Below are 23,262 nucleotides of genomic sequence, written 5' to 3'. Positions count from 1 at the left end.
GCAAGAGATGACGGTGGTTTGGACAAAGGCAGTAATTGTGAAGACAGGGAATGGTCATGTTGAAGTGATAAAAAGTGATCAGTTCATATACCTGAAGATAAGGACTCACTATTAAATGCAAGATGTGAGAGAAAAAAATGAGTCATCAGTGATGTGAAGGGTTTTGGTGTAAGCAAATGGTAAGAGGGTTGCCATTTACAAAGACATGGAAGATTGGAAAAGAGGAATACTAATCTATAGGAGGGAGAATTGGGAAATTCGTTTTAGACATGATAAGTTTGAGATGTGTGTTAGACAGGTTAAGTAGAGAGGTTGAACAGATAGGGAAATGTCAGATTGGAGTTTGAGAAGAGGACCAGGATGGACCTGTACTTTTGGGAGTTGCACACAAATGGTATTGTAAAGCCAAGAGACTGGGTGAATTCAAATTAGCATAGACAGAAAAAGAGATGAAGTCTAAAGACCGAGCACCAAAACACCAACACTTTTAGAGACCAAGGAGATGAGGAAAACACGACAAAAGAGACTATGAAGGAATGGACAAGGAAGTGAAAAATGTGCAGAGTGCTCTGAAAATCAAGTAAATAAAATGTTACAAAGAGAAAGAGGAAGAGGTCAAATGTGTCAACTGCTGCTGACATATTGTGTGATGTGAGGACTAAGAAGTGACCACTGGGTTTAGGAAGATTAAATAATTGATAAGAATACTTTTGGTAGTGTGGTAGGTATGACAGCATAAGTGCAATAGTTCAAGACAAAATATGAGGATTTGGTGGAAGCAAATACAGACAAAATTTTATTTTGTTTTGTTCAAAATAGTTTTGTTCAAAACATACTTTACACCCACATTTCCTGTCAGCTTAAACAAACTCTTCTGACCTTCCCAGAAGAGCTGAATAGGAAATTTTGCCACTTTTGTCCTAGTCCTTTCCTTTAAATTCCTTTCCTTTAATTTCCTTCAAATTTAGACTGAGCTATCAAATTCTGTTCACCAGCGTCCTTATCTCCCATGGTCAGTCTAAACCTGCAGTCCATGGCCTGTTAGGAACTGAGCCACACACAGCAGGAGGTGAGCAGTGGGTGAGCCAGTGAAGCTTCATCTGTATTTACATTGCTCACATTACCACCTGAGCTCCACCTTCTGTCAGATCAATGGAAGCATTGGATTCTGCATTATAGTGAGTTGTATAATTATTTCATTATATATTAAAATGTAATAATAATATAAAGTACACAATAAATATAATGCACTTGAATCATTCCAAAACCATCCCCCTCCCCCATTTTTCCATTCCGTGGAAAAACTGTCTTCCATGAGACTGGTCCCTGGTGCAGGTCTAAACCAAAACTACAAAAATGCTACAATAGTTCTCCCTTTCAAGCTATGGATGGTATTATTACTCTTCGACTTCATTCAATTCACATTTACTGAGGACTGGCTATCTATTAACATGTTCTATGCTAGGTAGGTATGAAAGAAATAAGATCCTGAATTCAAAGAGTATCTAGTTCAATCATTCTGGTGTTTTTCCTCCACTCCCAATATATGCAAGGGCTATAACATACTCCAATTCTGTGACAGATGCTCATTACAACAGAAATTCTCCACCAAATGATTCTGATACCTTTCCTCTACCCCTGCTACCTTAACAATTATTGACCTACATGGAGAAACAGATAATTGCAAGCTGATAAGACAAGAGAATTACAAGTGCAATATTTAATAGAAGTATTTCCAAAATGTTACAGAGCACAGAAGAAAAATAAACTAATTCTGCCTTATGAAATTTAGGAAAGATCTCACCAAAGGTGTGTCCTTTGAGTGTGTTCCTGAAAAATGAATAAGAGTTAACAACAGGCATTATAATAATAAGGGACAGTCCAAGCAGAGGCAATTCTATGCTCAAAGGCATGGGTAACAACAACATGTCCAAGGAATGGCCTGAAGGTTGACAGTACGTTAGAGTACTGGGTATAGAAGATAGTGTTGAAAGGTGATGCTGGAAATATAGGTTGAGACAAATTGTAAAGGACTTCACATGCTTTATATGGCAAGATAACTTGAGACTAGAGTTAACAGATAGTTATTGGTTTTTAAATAAAGGAATATGATCAATTTCTTTTGATCAGATGGATCAAAAAGGGAAGAAAGACAGGGAAATCAAGTTAAAGTCCAAGTTACAGATAAAGATCTAATCTAAATGAGAGTGGAGAAGAGAGAACAGGTTTCAGGAACATTTTTAAAAGTATAAATGGTAAGCTTTTGTATATTGACTAGATATAAGGAATGAAAAAGCAGCCAAGAATGAGTGGATTCTACCTTGAGTATGCATGTGGACATGTCCCTATTAGTCAAGAAAAAACAGAAAGAGCCCAGCATGATGGCTTGTGCCTGTAATCCTAGCACTTTAGGAGACCAAAGTAGGAGGATCATGTGAGGCCAGGAGTTCGAGATCAGCCTCAGCAACATAGCAAGACCTCATCTCTTAAAAAACAGCAACAAAAAAGATGATGACAATGATGAAGAAAGAAAAAGGGATATGAGGACAGAGTGAAATGATAAGTTTAGTTTGAAAGATGCTGAATTTGAAGTGTTTGTAGAACATTCAAGTGGAGATATCTGAGGGGTGGCAGAATATAGGAATTACCCCATGGCTCAAACAGAACTAAAAACTAGAAAGTAGTTTTAAAAGTCCAAGTGTATACTAATGCACAGACCTAAAGTATTTAAAGCCATGGAAATAGATATAATTACAAAAGAAGAAAATACAGAATAAGAAAAGGAGAAAATAAATGGAAAAATAAACCTTTAAAAACACCAATGAAGGCAGAAGGGGAAAAAAAATCATAGAATCAGGTTTCATTTAATTCCTAATACCACAGTCCATCTACACTACATCTATACTAATACAAATTCTCCCTTTAGAAGATATGATAAAAACATGAATAACAAAAATTTTAAGAACTACTTCAAATTACACAAACCACTTATATACAAGGAACTTTGTGCTGTTTGTTGTTTAATTAAGTAACTATATGTAACAATTAAAGATCAATATCAATAAAAACACAAAAGGCAAATTCATAAATTTATTTAATGGTTACTTAAGTACATCCTTAGGTTTAACTACAAATTAATTAATTAATAAGTAAACTTTTCTTGCAAGACTTCCTACCTGAAAAACAAACACAGAAACTGTAAAACTTACATACTCATCTGAAAATTTACAACTTTCATTTTCATATGGCTATCAGCCTTTCTTTAAGAGGAAATTAACCTGAACAAAAGGCCAAACAAAAGTGCATGTGTATTTGGTAACCATTCCTTCTACACTACAAACACTAGTTGGTTATCAGAGTAACCACAAACATTTTGCAGATACCTTTATATTAAACATGGTTGAAGTATATGTAACTAAAGTATTAACATATCTTATCCACTTATAAAATAGCATTTCTATAAAAAATAAACTTAACATGAGATAGCTTATTTGAGGTACTTTTATTTTATTAAGAAGTTATGGTCTCTGTTTATCCCCTACAAAATTTCAAAATTACTACAGATTGAGCATCCCTAATCCAAAAATCCAAAATCCAAAACCCAAATGCTCCAAAATCTGAAACTTTTTGAGCACCAATATGTCACAAGTGGAAAATTTCATACCTTACCCCATGTGACAAGTACCAGTCAAAATAGAGTCAAAACTTTGTTTCATGTACAAAATTATTTAAAATATTTTATAAAATTACCTTCAGGCTATGTGTTTAACATTTACATGAAACATAAATGAATTTCATGTTTATAATCTGGACAATAGCTGCATTATTATTAGATGATTTACTGAAGGACTAGTGAGAAACATATTCAGTTCCTTACAAGATAAACAAGAACTTTCTTTCCTTAAAACACATCTACCAATGAAATGGCAGCTGGCACACATAAATTTTCCTATCTCTTTTAAAGTAATCATTTGAAATGCTAAAATTTTCTTTGAGATTTTAATATTATAACTAATAATTCCTAGTATGTATTCAATCAAAATATTTAATAAGTGCCTATTACATGTAGGATGCTATGTAGGAACAAAAACGTGTAAAACCTGGTCTCTATAGTCATTTACAGTATAACTGGGAAGATAAGTTAAACACGTATGAAAAGTATCATCAAATAAAACATAAAAATTAGAGTTATATACATTCTTACCTGTACAATCTTGTGCAACATAAATAGTTATTCCTTGTAAATCAGGATGTCTTGCTTCTTCAACTGCTTTTCTAAGAAAATAACAAGCATCATCTCTCAAAATCCTAACTAGCATTTCCTATGTATAACTAAAGACTTATTTTGAGAGGGGAAAAAAGCCATCATTTTCCTGACTTTTGTATTTAACCTATTTTGTTGTCAAAAACTATCATCCAAATGGTATCAGAAATTAGGTTAAATTTTTCAAAGTTGAATATTACATTTAATTATTCAAAAAACATTAAAATATAAGTTACAAAATATATTTTAAAAAGTCTTGAGTATAAAGCTATAATCTCCTCACCCTCAAAAAGAAGGATTTCTCTCAATCACTCACCTGGCTATATCAAACATTTTCTAGTCAGAGTGGCATGACAATATGCTTCAAAGTTTGCTTCATATTAACTTACATTACTAACTAGGAGTGAATTAACTGTGTTTGTCCTCTGGTACACTTATGAAGGTTTCATTCCTTAAACAACAGCACGGCTTTTTTTCTTTCACCTAAAAACCTATATGACCTGAACAAATAAATTTCCTAATTTCAAGTCTTGAAATTTTATAAGTAAAAATGCAAATTGAAAACTATTTCTACATATAATATTCTCAATGGTGCACATGATGTAAAAAAAAAATCACAATAACAATATCTGTAAAAGGAAATTATGCAAATTGCAGAAATACAAATAATTATAACATATTGTTATATATAATTATTTAACTTAAAATGCCTTATTATTCATGTTCTTATGTATTTAGTATAGAAGAGGGATTGGCAAACTATGGCCCATAGGCCAAATACAACCTGTGGCCTGTTTTTGTACCATCTGTAAGCTAAAAACTTTTCTGACAGTTTTAAGAAACTGAAGGGAAAAAAAAGAAGAAAAATGGGAAACAGAAACCTTATAAGGCTTGCAAAGCTTGAAATATTTAGTATTTGTCACTCTACCGAAAAAGTTTGTCTCTACCCTGAGGTAGAGAATATCTTGAAGTCTAGAAACTATGCTTTTATGATTAAGCTTTTATAAATGTCATACCAAATTGGAATTGATATTATCATTAACAATCCAATTAATAACATTATGCAAATACTTTTTCAGTTGTACACATCTGGCCTATAAAATATAAAAGCATGTTATTATTATACAAAAATGCTTTGTAATAATTTCAAATTTATATGTGATTTTAAGTGGAGTACACTTCCCATATGATACTTAGATATTTTAATAATTTAGTTTATAATAATAATAGGAGAGACAAGATAATTGTTTTAAAACTTGAATAATGTCCAAATAAATGGCACATAAAAAGCTGAGGTATAGTGAAATTTGACTTTCGACTTTTTTCTAACTATCTTGAATGTCACACTTTACTTTTACAATAATTATATTAATAGTCCCATACATTCACAATTCACAAGAATTTGATGTGTGCAAAGAAATGCTAAAAACATCAATTTTAGCTCTTGACATTTCATTATACTTTCAGAACTTTACAGCCCCCAGGTTATACTATTAAAAAAAAACTATAATGTTATGCATGTTCCAAGGCTGAAAGAGATGTTAGTTTTGAGAACTTTTCAATAAGGTCTTCTATTGAAAACCTGGTTAGAAAGAGACCTGGGATATCTGTACCTATGAGCAAGAGAAGAAAACTCTGTGGATAAATTAAATGTAACTAGAGTCACAACATGTCTTCTTTTACATCTATTAGCAAATGAAAGCTCCTTTATGAACATTCTCATATAGTTAGACTTTAAACGTTCCAATTATATACATGCATTGCAAAAATCAGTATCTCTGGGCCTGAGGACCTCTGTCACAAGATGAAAGATTTTAAAACAATTTTACCTTAAAATGTGAGCAACCACAGCTGGTCCATACCAATCTCCAGCTTTTTTCCCAGATTTCTTTCCATATTCTATCAGTTGATGTAAGCCAAAGAAAGCCAAGGGGGAATCACCAAACCAAGAGATGATTTTCCTATGATAAATTTCATTTCGCTTTTCATGATCATCAGAATATTTCCCGATTGTTTCCTTCAGAGAAATTGTTGGGGTTTTGAGTTCTCTTTCCCCTGAAAGTGATGCTTCAAATGATGCAGTAAATTTTTTTACAGTGTGGGAAGTCCATGATTCAGAGTCTGAATTTTCAATATTCAAAGCATCAGGCCAGGTCCAAGCTATAGTAGTTCCAAAGAAAGGTGTTCAGATCTTTTAAATTGTTGTACTTTAACAATTCTACTAAAATAAGTACATAGCATTTAAAATCATACGGGTTACTAAACTAAGATAGTAGTAAACTCAGGAAAAGGCAAATATATACAAACAGAAAGCAGATTAATGGTTGCTTATGGAGAGGTATCAAGAATGGCTGCTAATGGGTATAAGGTTTATTTGGGTGATGATGAAAAATTCTAAAATGAGATTATAGTAATGGTTGGAGAAGTCTGTAAATATACTAAGAACCAATTTAAATGAGTGAATTTATAACATTTAGATATAGTATATAGATAATTCAATAAAGCTGCTTTAAAAAACAAAGGTATGAGCATAGAAAATATTTCAACATATCAGTGATGTTTACAACTGTATGGTAATATTATACCTGGACTTTTCTACAGTTTCCAAAATTTCTAAAACAGAAATATATCAGATATAATCAGAGGGAAAAATTACAAAAATAAAAAACAAAACAAAAGAAAAAATAGTAAATTAGGGTACAAATGAACAATTCTGTAACGTACTCTTCTTTCTTCTTTTCTTGGACAGTACTGAAATGGAATAAAGATTTTTATATTCCATTATCAGATATCTAGTCCGACTACCTAAAGACAAAATAAATATATTTACTAACATTTATATAGTACTTATGAGAGGGTATCTTCAGAAAGTTGATTTTGTTTTGATTATATGTTAAAATAAAAGTCTGACCATAAAGATTTTAAATTTTTTCAAAATATTTTTCTGTACATTCCTTCAGAATAACTTAATCATTATAGAGTCATACCAATTCTCTAATAAATGAAGTTAATAAATGAAGTCATAAAAGATCAAAGATCTCAAAAAATCAAATATAATATATCTATTACTTCACTGTTTTTAATAACAAAACATTTGCGAAACATGCATGTAATTCTAAATTGACAAAATAAGTCATAGATTCAGACACCTAGTCAGGACTGAAAAATATTACAATCCTTGCCCATGATTGCACAGGACTACAAATAAATCATCCCAGTTCCTTGCATTTTTCACACCTTCTTCAATAAACATTTTCCCTAAATAATCTCATCAATGATCTCTACAAAAGGGTTGCTAAATATCTACCATGCATTACAGGGATTTTTTCTAATGCTTTAAAAAATCTGTTAATCCTTAGTAATAATCAGGTATAATAGCCTGATGGTATCAGGCTAAAGTCCTCCTACAAATGGTAAAGTCCTCCTACAAATAAATGTACACATTATAAAAAATGGACTATTAGAAAGGTGGTGCATTAGAAAAAAAAGACATATGTGAGTTAGGTATCTATGACATTTTTGAGGGTCTAAAAGACAAAACAGGCCGGGCGCTGTGGCTCACGCCTGTAATCCTAGCTCTTGGGAGGCAGAGGCGGGCGGATTGCTCAAGGTCAGGAGTTCAAAACCAGCCTGAGCAAGAGCGAGACCCCGTCTCTACTATAAATAGAAAGAAATTAATTGGCCAACTGATATATATATAAAAAATTAGCCGGGCATGGTGGCGCATGCCTGTAGTCCCAGCTACTCGGGAGGCTGAGGCAGAAGGATCACTCGAGCCCAGGAGTTTGAGGTTGCTGTGAGCTAGGCTGACGCCACGGCACTCACTCTAGCCTGGGCAACAAAGCGAGACTCTGTCTCAAAAAAAAAATAAAATAAAATAAAATAAAATAAAATAAAATAAAAGACAAAACACAATGACCTTATTAAGAATATGCCTAATCTATTTAATATAATTAATTATAATCATATTTATAAAGATAAAAATCATTTTAAGCCATTATTGACATGTAGGGAGAAAATTTTAAAAAACAGCTTAAGGTTTAAAAAATACTATCTCTGAAGAAAGTCACTGCTATTGACCTGCTCAAGATTTACTGAAATGAAGATAACCCAGAGTTCAACCAAAAGAACAGAAATAACAACAACAAAATCCAAAGGGTACTAAAAATTGAACTAGCTTAATTCATGGTAGTGACTAAGAATAAAAGGTATATTTAACCTGTGTTTTTGAAAGAGGAATTGTGAAAGTTTACATATGATATAAATCATATCTGGCCCAGTTCAATAAAAAATGTAATAAGTTAAATTATTTACAACTTTAGAAAACAGCAGGGAGTCAAGAAATTAACCTCAGGAAACTTTATGCAGTTGTACAAGCTAGAGTTCAAATTGAAAAACAACAAAAACAAAATATTTTATTTACCTCTACCAAGAAAGTGTAGTATGAGTCCTTGGGCCAACAGCATCTGGCCAGTTCTCAATGTACAGCCCCAACCACAGTCTGTTGTTAAAGCTGAACCTTCTATTTGAGGAAATTCTTCTCTGTAGGTCAGCCATACTCTAGAAATGAAATCTTTACGAAATTCTTCTACATTTCCTGCAATTACGTGGTCTTCTATTGTACATCCTGATCTTGCAGGTAACATTTTATTTTCATCTACAAAATAAACATATAAACTATAGTCTAAAGATAACTAAAGAAATGTCTATAATGATTGATAATACATTACCATTAGGAGTATGTCACAATCTTTCTAATCTTTCTTTTCTAATTTAAAAGGAAGATAAATTTTATACTGTCTAATCAGGTTGTTATGAAAATAAAATGAGATTTTTTCATATGTTTCTTGGCCACTAGTCTATCTTCTTTTGAAAAGTTTCTGTTCATGTCATTTGAAATGCTCAACATCTCTAATCATCAGGGAAACGCAAATCAAAACCACAATGAGATATCACTTAACCCACTGAGAACGGCTTTTATCAAAAAGTCCCAAAACAGATTACTCTGGGGGATTGGATGAAGATGGCAGACGAGAAACACCGTCAGAAAGAGTGTCTCTGCAGAAAAGACAGATTCTAGCAGAAATTAGAACAAACAAGCAAGAAGACGAGCATACAGCGGATGAGGGTCGGAAGGAGGAGTACCTGAGACCATGGGAGACTCCACGGGAGGAGGTTGCGGAGGAGAACTGGAAGCTGAGATCGCCAGAGCAGCCGGGAGACCAGCGGGAAGGGTAGGTGGATCAGTCACCTTTCCCCTCCCCTGCATCTGGGACTGCTGGTGGGCTCCCCAGCGGGTGGAGAGACCTGCGGACACCAGCCCAGAGATGGCACCGCCAGTGAGTGGTAAGCCAGTAGCGGACACGGCACCAGGCTCCCAAATCCCTTGGGGCACCTCCGTGTGCACAGACCCTAACAGCCAGCAGGTGCCATATTGCCTCATTCACCCCTCCCCTGTCCCTATGCACGGCTACCAAGAGAGACAATATAGCCACCAGCCGGAGGCACCTCCAGGGAACGGGACATTCCCTTTTGGGGCCCTACAACTGACTGAGGGGAACTCAGATGGTGAGCTCCCTACCGGTCAGCCCTCCCAGGTGCTGCTGACCTAGTACCCCGGGAGAACTGGGCAGACCCAGAGGCTGAGAGACATCAACCCAGCTTGGGCTCCCCATGGGTGAATTAGGACTGGCACTCCTCTCCCTGGTGGGGTTAGGGATTGAACTCCAGAGCCCAGAGGTCAGACCTGCTGACCAGATCCCATGTACCCAGGTCTCACATTGCCCAGGGCACAGAAGGGATATTTGTGAACAGCCTACTGATGTGTGTGCCTTCATGAGTAGATCAGCATCCTTGAGGGCAACCCTCCTCCCAAAGGGGGGCCGTGTGCCCAGCCCAGGTGGCCATCTTGCACAGGGAACCTCCCGGTCAGCATCACAGCCAGGGGAGGCCCGGTGGCATGAGGTCTGGCCTGCTAGCATAGGCCCAGGAGTAGCCGCAGAGTTGGGGAGAGCGGAAAGAAGTGAGGCCTGCTCCAGACTGCAGGTCTCAGACAACCCCACCCCCACATGCAGACTTTCTGACTGAGCAGGGCCATTCCAGCCCCTTCCTAACAGCTTCCCCCCCCCCCGAAGCAGAGAACAGAACTTTGACCTCTGCTAACAGCATTGGTGGTGCCTGAGGGCAGGCTTACACAATCCAGCTCTGCCCAGACTCACTCCCAGACCAGCCCTCACTGAGAGGGAGAAAGGACACACCTGGAAGTCCCAGGGCCCCACCGACCACCTGAGAACTAGAGCGCCTCCCCAGAGGAACAAGATCTAGATACAAGATCCAAAAGCAACAGTGTAGCCTGTTTCTCTGAGCAAGCGCCACCTACTGACAGGGAGGACATTCTGCACACCCTTTTCACAGCACCTACTGACTCATCATACAGGGTATGGTTGAATCTCACCCATAACACTACCTACCAACTCAAAGACTAAACAAGGCGTGTGAATACCCAAACAAAAACCTAAAGGAAAGAAGCAACAACCGATCCAGATGGGAAGAAATCAGCAAAGGAACTCCGGAACTATAAAGAACCAAACGGAAACCACACCCCCAAAGAGGAAGCACCAGCCCCTTAGAAATGGACACCAACCAAAATCTGGCAACCAAAATGACAGAAGAGGAATTTCAAATGTGGAACCTAAGAAAATTCGACGAACTACAAGAACAACTGGATAACCAACACAAAGAAAACACAAAAAGACTCCAGGACCTGGAACAAAACTTCACTAAAGAAATTGAAACAATGAAGAAAAGTTTAACTGAACTCCTAGAAATGAAGAATCAATTCAGGGAACTACAAAACACAGTGGAAAGTCTCAAGAACAGGGTAGATCAAACAGAAGAAAGAATCTCAGAGATTGAAGATAACACTTTCCAATTAAATAAACCAGTCACAGAGATAGAGCAGAGAAACAAGAGAAAAGAGCAAAGCTTACAAGAGATGTGGGATTATGTGAAGAAACCTGATGTGAGGGTCATAGGGTTACCAGAAGGGGAAGAAGAAAACACTCAGGGGTTGGACGAGCTATTTGAAGATATAATAGAGGAAAATTTCCCAGGCCTTGCTCAAAATCTCGATATACAAGTTCAAGAAGCTCAAAGGACCCCTGGGAGATTCAATGCAAACAGGAAGACGTCATGACATGCAGTCATCAGACTGACCAAAATATCAACTAAAGAGGCCCTTCTAAGAGATGTGAGATGAAAAGCAAGTAACATACAAAGGAAAACCAATCCAAATAACTCCAGATTTCTCTACTGAGACTTTACAAGCAAGGAGAGACCAGGACCCCATTCTCACTCTTCTGAAACAGAACAATACCCAGCCTAGAATCTTATTCCCTGCAAAACTAAGTTTTGCATATGAAGGAGGAATCAAGACATTCTCAGATAAGCAAAGACTGAGGGAATTCACCAAGACAAGACCAGCCCTTCAAGAAGTACTCAAAACAGTGTCACCCAAGGATCAGCACAATAAACACTCACGAATGTAAATCTACTCAAAGCTAAAGATCAAAGCCCAGATACCACAATGGCTCAAGAGAGAAAACAAAGCAACAAAGTTCAACCCAACATAATGAACAGAAATCTGCCCCACCTATCAGCTATTTCAATAAAAGTGAATGACTTGAACTCTCCACTCAAGAGACATAGGCTGGCCGAATGGATTAAAAAAAACACAAGCCAAGTATCTGCTGCCTTCAGGAAACACATCTAACCTGCAAGGATGCAGTTAGACTAAAGGTAAAGGGGTGAAGAACAATATTTCAAGCAAACGGAAGCCAAAAGAAGCTGGCATGGCGGAACTGATTACAGATAACTTAGTTTTTAAATCAACAAAAGTAATAAAAGACAAAGAAGGTCACTATATAATGGTGAAGGGTACAATTCAACAAGAAGACATAACAATTCTAACTATATATGCACCCAACCTTGGTGCACCCAGATTCATAAAGCAAACTCTACTTGATCTAAATAAATGAATAACTAACAACACCATAATAGTCGGAGACTTTAACACCCCACTGACAGCAGAGGACAGATCCTCCAAACAGAAAATCAACAAAGAAATAATGGACTTAAACAGAACTCTAGAACAAATGGGCCTGACATTTACAGGACATTCTACCCCCAAATCACTGAATAAACGTTCTTCTCATCAGCTCATGGGTCATTCTCCAAGATTGACCATATCCTAGGACACAAAGCACATCTCAAACAATTTTAAAAAATAGAAATTATACCATGTATCTTTTCAGACCACAATGGAATAAATGTAGAAATCAATCCTAACAGGAGTTCTCATTTCTACACAAAGTCATGGAAACTAAACAACCTTCTGCTGAATGATCACTTCATAAATGAGGAAATCTAGATGGAAATCAAAAGATTCTTTGAACTAAATGACAAAGGAGACACAAGTTACCAAAACCTGTGGGACACAGCTAAACCAGTCCTCAGAGGAAAATTTATTTCCATAAATGTCTATATCCAAAAGTCTAAAAGATCACAAATAGACAACCTAATGAATGGTCTCAAAGAGCTGGAAAAAGAAGAACAGACTGACCCTAAACCCAGAAGAAGTGAAATCATTAACATCAAATCAGAATTAAACGAAATTGACAACAGTGAAACTATACAGAAGATTAAAGAAACAAAAAGTTGGTTCTTTGAAAAAATAAACAAAATTGACTAACGAAAAGCAGAAAAGAAAAATCTCTAATAAATTCTGTTGGGAACAATAAAGGAGAAATTACAACTGATGCCACAGAGATACAAGATATAATTTATGAATACTACAAAAACCTCTATGCACACAAACCGGAAAATGTGGAGGAAATGGACAATTTCTTAGAAACACACAGCTTCCCTAGGCTCAACCAGGAAGAAACTGAATTGCTGAACAGACCAATATCAAGTACTGAAATTGAAACAGCAATAAAAAAACCTTCCTAAAAAGAAAAGTCCTGGACCAGATGATTTCACACCCGAATTTTACCACACTTACAAAGAAGAACTGGTGCCTATCCTGCAGAAATTATTCCACAACATCAAGAAGGATAGAATCCTCCCCAACACATTTTATGAAGTGAACATAACCCTGATACCAAAACCAGGAAAGGATACAACAAAAAAAGAAAACTATAGACCAATATCCCTTATGAGTATAGACGCAAAAATTCTCAACAAAATCCTAGCGAATGGAATCCAGGTGCTTCTCAAGAAAATAATCCATCACAATCAAGTGGGCTTCATCCCAGGGATGCAGGGATGGTTCAACATACCCAAATCTATAAATGTAATTCACCATATAAACAGAAGCAAAAATAAAGACCATATGATGCTCTCAATAGACGCAGAAAAAGCACTTGACAAAATTCAAAACCCTTTTATGATAAGAACGCTCAACAAAATAGGCATAGACGGGGCTTACCTAAAAATGATACAAGCCATATATGACAAACCCACAGCCAATATCATACTGAATGGGAAAAAATTGAAAGCATTCCCACTTAGAACTGGAACTAGACAAGGTTGCCCACTATTTCCACTTCTATTCAACATAGTGCTGGAAGTCCTTGCTACAGCAATCAGACAAGAGAGTGGAATTAAGGGTATCCGAATGGGAGCAGAAGAGATCAAACTCTCACTCTTTGCTGATGACATGATATACCTAGAAAACCCCAAGGATTCAACCAAGAGACTCCTTGATCTGATAAATGAATTTGGTAAAGTCTTAGGATACAAAATCAATACACAGAAATCAGAGGCATTCATATACGCCAACAACAGTACAAGTGAGAACCAAATCAAAGACTCAATTCCCTTCAAAATAGAAACAAAGAAAATAAAGTACCTAGGAATATATTTAACTAAGGAGGTAAAAGACCTCTAAATGGAGAACTATGAAACACTGAAGAAAGAAATAGCAGAGGACATAAATTGGTGGAAGAATATACCATGCTCATGGGTTGGCAGAATCAACATTGTTAAAATGTCTATACTACCCAAAGTGACCTACAGAGTCCACGCAATCCCTATCAAAATATCATCATCATTTTTCACAGATATAGAAAAAATAATTTTATGCTTCATATGGAACCAGAGAAGACCCTGTATAGCAAAATCAATCCTACGCAATAAAAACAAAATAGGAGGTATCAATTTACCAGATTTCAAACTATCCTACAAGGCTATAGTAATTAAAATAGCTTTTTACTGGCACAAGAACAGGGACATTGACCAGTGGAACAGAACAGAGAACCCAGATATAAAACCATCCTCATATAGCCAACTAATCTTCAACAAAGCAGACAAAAACATACACTGGGGAAAAGAATCCTTATTCAACAAATGGTGCTGGGAAAACTGGATAGCCACATGCAGAAGACTGAAACAAGACCCACACCTTTCACCTCTCACAAAAATCAACTCACGCTGGGTAACAGACTTGAACCTTAGGTGTAAAACTATTAGAATTCTAGAGGAAAACATTGGAAATACTCTTCTAGACATTAGACTAGCAAAGAATTTATGAAGATGACCCCAAAGGCAATCACAACAGCAACAAAAATAAATAAATGGGACCTGATCAAATTAAAAAGCTTCTGCACAGCCAAAGAAACTGTCAAGTGAGCAAACAGACAACCCACAGAATAAGAGATAATTTTTGCAAGCTACACATGTGATAAAGGGCTGATAACTAGAATCTATTTAGAACTCAGGAAAATCAGCAAGAAAAAATCAAACAACCTTATCAAAAAACGGGCAAAGGACATGAACAGAAACTTCTCAAAAGAAGACAGAATAATGGCCAGCAAACATATGAAAAAATGTTCAAAATCTCTAACCATCAGGGAAATGCAAATCAAAACCACAATGAGATATCACTTAACTCCAGTGAGAATGGCCTTTATCAAAAAGTCCCCAAACAACAAATGCTGGCGTGGATGCAGAGAGAGAGGAACACTCCTACACTGTTGATGGGACTGTAAACTGGTTTAGCCTCTGTGGAAAGCAATATGGAGATGCCTTAAAACGAAACAAGTAGATCTACCATTTGATCCAGCAATTCCTCTACTGGGCATCTACCCAAAAGATCAAATGACACTCTACAAATGGGACACCTGCACTCGAATGTTTATAGCAGCACAGTTCACAATTGCAAAGCTGTGGAAACAACCCAGGTGCCCATCAATACATGAGTGGATTAATAAAATGTGGTATATGTATACCATGGAGTACTATTCAGCTTTAAGAAACAATGGTGATATAGCACCTCTTGTATTTTCCCGGATAGAGCTAGAACCCATTCTACTAAGTGATGTATCTCAAGAATGGAAAAACAAGCACCATATGAACTCACCAGCAAATTGGTATTAACGGATCTACACTTAAGTGGACATATAGGAATAACATTTATCGGGTGTGTGGTGGGGGGACATGGGCAATATATGTAACCTTAACATTTGTACCCCCATAATATGCTGAAATAAAAAATAAATAAATAAATAATTTAAAAAATCTAATTTTTACAACCATATTCTAATATTACTAGAAATCAAATAATAGAGGTACAACCAAGTGTAAGCATCTTGTATTATACTTATTATAAATTAACTTACTGTAGATGACTCAGAGGGTGGTAAAATAAAACCACTGTGGCTGAAAACTACCACCTTCTAAGCACTTAGACACCTATGGGATATCAAAATGCCAATGACTTCAAACAGAAAGGAAATTAAAACAAATGAACAAAACTATCCATCAGATAAATCCCACAGAAAATGAGAGATGAGTGATTCAAACTAACTTCTTTAAAATCCTTAGCAGAACAAAAGTTACTAGAAAATTTCTATATAACAGAAAAAGAGATACTAAAGCATCAAGAATATAATCCAGTTAGAAATATATTGCAAATATTAAAAGGAATTTATGCATTTATAAGAAAAACATGGAAAACATTTATTTATCTGTTCTGCCTCTGTCCACTGACATGGCCTATGAGAATGGCATCCTGTAATGTACCCTTGTGCTCAGTTTACAGACTCTAACCCTATCTTTCTGCTAAAAGAAATCAGGGTTCATTGGGATATGGCTAATTTCCTATCTGATGCTGAAAAGTACAAAATAGGCCTGAACACCTTGTTACAGAAGAAAACATGACATTTCCAAAGATTAATCAGGTTTTGTTGAAAGATACAGATGCCAATCTCAAAGGACCTTCCACTGACCAAAGACAAGAAAATCTACGCATTAAAAGATTACTGGCTGAGGTCACCCAACATACAGTAAATCTGAAAAGCCATGAGTCCATAGACAGATAGAAAATATTAGCATTAATATTCTTAAATGAAGTGAACAGAATATTATATTTCTGGTGAGGCAACAAAAAAAAGTCTTGACAAAGTAGGGCAAAAACCTCAGGATATGTATTAAGAACTATAAATTCACCAAAGTAATATCAATTACAGGATTCATAAATCTTTATATATTCTGGGTTTGTATACTCACAGAAGAGAGAAATTAGTTCTCCATGATCAACAGACCTTGATGTCATGTATTCTAAAATTTGAAACTCCATTATCAAGAAATATCCTTAATGTTATTCCCTCAATGTCATATTTCCCTTTATTCTGAATGAAGACTCCAATTCCCTTTGATCTTACCTTGTGACTCCCCTTTACTATACTTACAGTGACTCCCCTTGTTTTATATTTGGTCACTGTGACTGTATTTTCAAAATGTATATTTGAATCTCTTTTGAAATGCATATTTGATCTCATTTACTATTACTCTTCCTGTTTTCAAAATTATACTTCACTTGAATTTGTGTGTTTTTAAGTACAAGGGCCTCCCTCCCTGTGGATACCAAAACAATTTCTGCAAAGGTATAAGAGGGTGATTTTGGGTTATGCTCATTTAATTTTTTTTTCTTTATGAACTCTTCTGTGGTTTGGAGAGGTTATACTCATTAGAAAAAGAGAATCCACATAATGGAATATTAGAATAGAAATACGACATTCTTCTGGCTAATGGGCAATTCCCCTCATTCTTTCCTGCATGCAGATATTTTTAGTGAAGGGCAAATGTAGTATCTCCAAAATTCTGAGAATATAGTCTTATTTCCACAATAATACAATACTTTACTACATATGTTATTTATAATGGCAAAAAAACTAAAAGCAACCCAAATATCTATCAACAATAGAATGAATAATCTGTGGCAATTCATACAATGAAATATCATACAGCAGCAAAAATAAACTACAACTACACACAACATAGACAACTCAAAAATACAGCATTGAAAGCCATAAGCAAGTCACAGAAGCAAAATAGAGTTTGATGCCATTTACAAAAATGCAAAAAACCACAAAACTAAACAATCCAGGATACCAGAATAGTGGCATTTTTCTAGGTATAGGGAGCGAGACACACCTAGTAGAAGTACAGAGAGATTTAAAAATTACTCATAATGGTGTATGTCTTACATTGAGTACAGTTTTATTATTAGCCTTTTTTTTTTTTTTTTGAGACAGGGTCTAGTTTTGTCTCCCAGGCTAGAGTACAATGGCATCATCATACCTCACTGCAATTTCAAATTCCTGGGCTCAATTGATCTTCCTGCCTTAGCCTCCTGAGTAGCTGGGACTATAGGCCTACTCCACCATTCCCACCTAAATTTTCTATTCTTTGTAGAGATGGGGCCTCACTCTTGCTCAGACTGGTCTTGAACTCCTGAGCTCAAGTGATCCTCCCTTCTTGGCCTCCCAGAGTGCTAGGATTACATGCATGAGCCACTGCTCCCAGCCTTATCCCAGTCTTCAAAGTATACATACAAGTTTTTATCTTCTCTATATATGAATAATTCATAATTTCAAAATTTTTTAAATACTTAGAGTATAAAGTTATTAAAATAGTAAGAATTAAGTATTTATAATAATAATACAAAGAAGAAAAGGTTCTTTCACTGGATTCTGTCATATCTGTCATATCTCCTATACTTGCTACTATAAGGAGAACTAGATGACAATAAGGCCAACATGCTAAGATTAGCACAGTGGGAAGGTAGATACAACATGGGTTCCTGATGATGCTACTAAGGCATGGAATTAACCAGCCTACAGCCTGCCTACTGTAGGACTTCTGCTTATGTGACAATAAATCTCATTATTTAAGCCATTTTGAAATGGCTTATTTGCAGCCAATAGCATCCCTTCTGATTTGATCTACCTCTATAGTTTTATAATGGTCTGTACTTGTGCTTTATCACCAATATCATAATGGGATTATTTTTGTGATTATTTGTTTAATGTCTCTCATCTGTTGGGCTGTAAGTTTCTTGAGAGTAAAGATTGTATCTGCCATACCTGCATGCAGCAGTAATTCTAGTATCTGGACACAGTAAGCTCTCAATAAATATCTCCGGAATGAATGAATAACTTCATTCTTCAAATCCCCTACTTGTTTATTATTTCAACAAAGCTATAATAAACATCTTGTAAATGTGTTCTCCACACATACAGAGAATTTCTCTAGGGTAAATGATTAAAGGTAGAAATGCTGGGTCCTAAGTTACATATAATTTCAATTTTTCCAAGTATTCTCAAATTTCTCACAAAGAGGTTATACCAATTTACCCACCCAACAGCAGTGTTTGAGTTCCTATTTTTTCTTATCTATGCTAATACTTGATATAATCAAAACCTTTACATTTTTGTATATGTGATAAGAAATAGTATCTCATTTTAATTTGCATTCCCCTTATTATCAGGATAAGCATTTTCTTATGCTTCCCTGGCCATTCGAGTTTCTGCTTGAAATGTACCTGCTCATTTTCTTGGCTCATTTTTGGGGGGGTGTCCATGTTTTTCATATTTGATTTGTGGTTCTTTATTATTTTAGAAACTAATCTTTTCTGATTTTCTACATATCTCTTCACATGCACACACACATTTTTTTTTCCTTGGAAGAAGTGGTCCAAAGCCTGGAAGAAGTGGTAGTCAGTTGGTATAAGATCTGGTAAATAAAGTAAATGACAGAGAGTCTCTAAGTCCAGTATCTGTAGTTCAAGCAGTGTTGTTTGTGTGACATGTGGTCAACTACTGTCTTGCAAGAGGATCGGCCTATCTCTACTGACCAATCCCGGCTGTTTAATCACAAACATCCTCATCATTTCATCCATTTGGTTGTAGTAGATGTTTGCTGTAATGGATTGACTAGGTATTATAAAGCTGTAGCAGGTAATACCAGCACTGGACCACCAAACAGACACCATTAGCTTTTTTTGATCAATATTTGGTTTTGGACTGTGTTTCAGCACTTTATCCAGTCATTGTGCCGAACACTTGTGATTGTCAAAAAGAATCTATTTTTTATCACACATAACAATATGGTATAGAAATGGTTTGCCTTTATGTCATGACAGCAAAAAAAGGCAAGCTTCTACATGACTTTTCTTTTGATGTTTGTTTTATTTAGTACCCATCTATCCAGCTTCTTCTTTCCCTTGTCGATTTGTTTTAAATGGTCTAATATTGTTGGAATAGTAACCTCAAACCTTGTTGTTAATTTATGTATAGGTTGAGATGAATTCACTTCCACTACAGTTTTTTTTTTTTTTTTTTTTTGAGACAGAGTCTCACTTTGTTGTCCAGGCTAGAGTGAGTGCCGTGGCGTCAGCCTAGCTCACAGCAACCTCAAACTCCTGGGCTCAAGCAATCCTGCTGCCTCAGCCTCCCAAGTAGCTGGGACTACAGGCATGTGCCACCATGCCCGGCTAATTTTTTACATATATATATCAGTCGGCCAATTAATTTCTTTCTATTTATAGTAGAGACGGGGTCTTGCTCTTGCTCAGGCTGGTTTTGAACTCCTGACCTTGAGCAATCCGCCCGCCTCGGCCTCCCAGAGAGCTAGGATTACAGGCGTGAGCCACCGCGCCCAGCCCCACTACAGTTTTTAGTTTATCATTATTCACCTTGGTCTCAGATCATCCACGTGGCTCATTTTTAAGATTAAAATTACCAGAATAGAACTTTTTAAACCATCAACGTACTGTGTATTCATTAGCCACATCCTTTCCAAACATTTTGTTGATATTTTGAGCTATGCTCTATTGATTTTACAACAGAACTCATATTTGAAAATAATACAAAAATTGTACAAGAATTGTTCTAAACAAAATTTGAATGATCACCACAAGTGAAAATGTACATTTGAAAGAATGAGGATGTATCTTTATGATAAAAATAAAACAATAAGTGTCAAAGTGAAATGTCAGATATTAACTGTCAAACTTAGTACTTAAGGACTTCCTACTCATTCTTCAAGATTATTGTAAGAATTCAATGAGTTAATACATGTAAATTACTTAGAATACTGGCTGTCACAGTATTAAATGCTGGATAAATGTTAGCTGTTATTATCATAAGCCTTTCAGTAGGTTTTAGAGAATTGCTTAGGCTGGGCAACATTGTGAGAACTACAAAAATTTTTTTTAAAAATTAGCCAGGTGTGGAGACGCTTGTAGTCCTAGCTACTTGGGAGGCTGAAGCAGGAGAATTGCTTGAGCCCAGGAGTTGGAGGTTGCAGTGAGCTGTGATGATACCACTGCACTCCATGGAGCCTGGGCGACAGAGTGAGATTCTGTCTCAAAAAAACAAACAAAATATTTGCTAATAAATGATATACCAAAATAGGTCAACCAAAAATGAATAAAAGCCTTGATATTAACATACTCTCACACATTTTCATTCTCTCTCTATCTTACATACAGACACACAACCAAGCAAAGATGTATATTAAAAAGAACACCAGTATTAGAGACAGAGTCTTAGATTAAATTTCAGCTCTGCCATTTAATAGTTATCTAACTTTGGATAAAATATTTAACTTTTTAAAGCTCTTTGCCTTCACATTCATAAGATGGAGATACTTGAATCTATCTTGTAGATTTGTTTTGAGAATTAAAGATATTTCCCAAAGAGTCTAGCATGGTGCCTGGCACTCAATAAATGGCGCAAATTATTAAAAGAAAATATAAGATAATTATTGAAAGAATGATATGTAGAAATTCAGAAATATCAAATAAAGTCAATTTCAGATACTGAGCCATCCTTAAGAATTGACAAAAATCATCATTTTTAGGTTAACTATGGTGATACCTTTATTCATTATCATATAATTTGATGTTATCAGAGAACTTAATAAAGAATATTTAGCAATTCAAGTAATGTTTACTTAGTAGTCATACTTATTAGTCTAAAACTATGAGGGATATAACAAATGAAGACTAGAACCTTATCCTCAAGTAGTTCACAAGAAATCCAAACCATATGGTAATATATTGTGCACAATATAAACTATAAATAGTTAACAAAAATACAGCAAAAGTGGATTCGTCTGGAAATAAAATAATAAAAACAGTTACACAATGAGTTTTTACAAAGATTTACAAAGTGTTTTACAAAGTTAGCACTTACCTTCATATTTAAAATGGTAACATTTTCCAAGCAATAATACAGGGGAATTTCTACTAAAATATGTCTTTGTTTTCAACACCCAACCTAACCGGAAAAAAAAAGAAAAAGAATTTTGTAATTGAAAGATTTCTGACTAAAAGTCTAGAAGAATTTTCTTTTATTTAATTTCAAATCATCAGTTATCACTTATTCATTCTTGGGTTCTTATGGTACAAAATTTAAAAGGTACAAATTCTACCCCACTTTCCCTGACCACTTTTCCCAACCACTTTTCACAAAGGCAACAAATGTTATCAATTTCTTATTTCCTTCTATCTTAGGAAATTAATAAGTTTAAAGTATTTGAACATTCCAATGAAGTCATTTAGGAAAAAGATCATACAGCAGACTAGTGCTCATGATAAAAGTAGATCTCTGAATGTTCCTAGAGAAATTGGTTATAACTCCATCATTTCAGCCAAATGAAAATGTCTGAAAGTGGTATAGCTTTCAGACATCCCCATCCCAAATTTCCACCTCTCCACCCTCAACCCCCAAATTTAGTTGCAAACTCTAATTCTTACAATTTTGTTCCTACTACACCATCAATCCTTTTTGGCTTTTCATGATGCCATTAATAGTTCTGAATTCCCTGAGAAAAGCTCTTGCCACTACATTCTTGAATAGTCACAAGTATATGAAATTTCTGAATGCTAATGATAGGCTTAAAAGCATCTCCTAAAATACAAAAGTATATAAATAGAAATAATCTGAAATTAGGAGTCTTGTCTTAAGTAGACTATCTGCCCTTTATATTTAACAGAGTAGTTAAAAAGTTTAAAATGGGTGAATGAAAGTATGCCCTTAAGGCAACATACAAATAAATAAAAATATGTATGTATAATAAAAATGATGCAAGTCTCCTGAATTTGGTAATGAAAGAAAATGGGAAGTCAAATAAATACAATAATTAAACTTCATTAAACTTCACTTAGATTACAATACTTTGCAAAATAGTTTCTCTGTGGTCAGTCTTTCCCTACCTAGCAAATGCCACAGATCACTACTAAATTAATCTCTCTGTGGCTCAGCTTTGATTATGTAACTATTCTGCTAAAAAAAATCCTCAATTACTCATTACTTATCAGATTTATTATGATCTTCTCAGTCATACTAAAGAATTTCCACAACATGAGACAAATTCCCTTTAGTGCAATATTTCCCACTACCCTTCACCTATATTCAAAGTGAGCTTTGCTACTTGGCTCATGCTATCCCCTGACAAAAATGTCCTCCCCAATATCAGTCCATCTCAACCCTGCTCCTTCATCTGGCCCAAATATGCTCTTCTAAGGCATTTTTTCATTTTCCCACCTGGTTCTGATTCTCCTTTCTAAGCTACAATGGGAAATTAGCATTAGAATTAACTGACCACCTATTGTATACCAAGAACTAGGCTAGGAGCTTAACATACATTAT

The 23,262-nt window shown here is 35.5% G+C and overlaps 1 protein-coding gene across 8 annotated transcripts in view; it reads right to left on the bottom strand.

Annotated features, from left to right (window-relative positions):
* ATG4C (autophagy related 4C cysteine peptidase) overlaps positions 1 to 23,262 on the bottom strand; it is an 86,821-nt gene that overhangs the window by 38,327 nt on the left and 25,232 nt on the right. For all 8 annotated transcript variants that reach the window (XM_012767113.2, XM_012767114.2, XM_012767106.2 and 5 more), the window contains 4 exons: positions 21,805 to 21,888; positions 8,688 to 8,921; positions 6,094 to 6,424; positions 4,205 to 4,275 (listed from right to left, as the gene is read on the bottom strand). In XM_012767113.2, the coding sequence (XP_012622567.1) occupies positions 4,205 to 4,275; positions 6,094 to 6,424; positions 8,688 to 8,921; positions 21,805 to 21,888 (720 nt within the window). The remainder of the gene's footprint in view (positions 1 to 4,204; positions 4,276 to 6,093; positions 6,425 to 8,687; positions 8,922 to 21,804; positions 21,889 to 23,262) is intronic.

This window comes from Microcebus murinus, chromosome 2 (assembly GCF_040939455.1).
Source record: "Microcebus murinus isolate Inina chromosome 2, M.murinus_Inina_mat1.0, whole genome shotgun sequence".
Taxonomy (NCBI): Eukaryota; Metazoa; Chordata; class Mammalia; order Primates; family Cheirogaleidae; genus Microcebus; species Microcebus murinus.
Note: the sequence above shows the minus strand (reverse complement) of the source record. Positions and strands in the feature narration are given on the sequence as shown.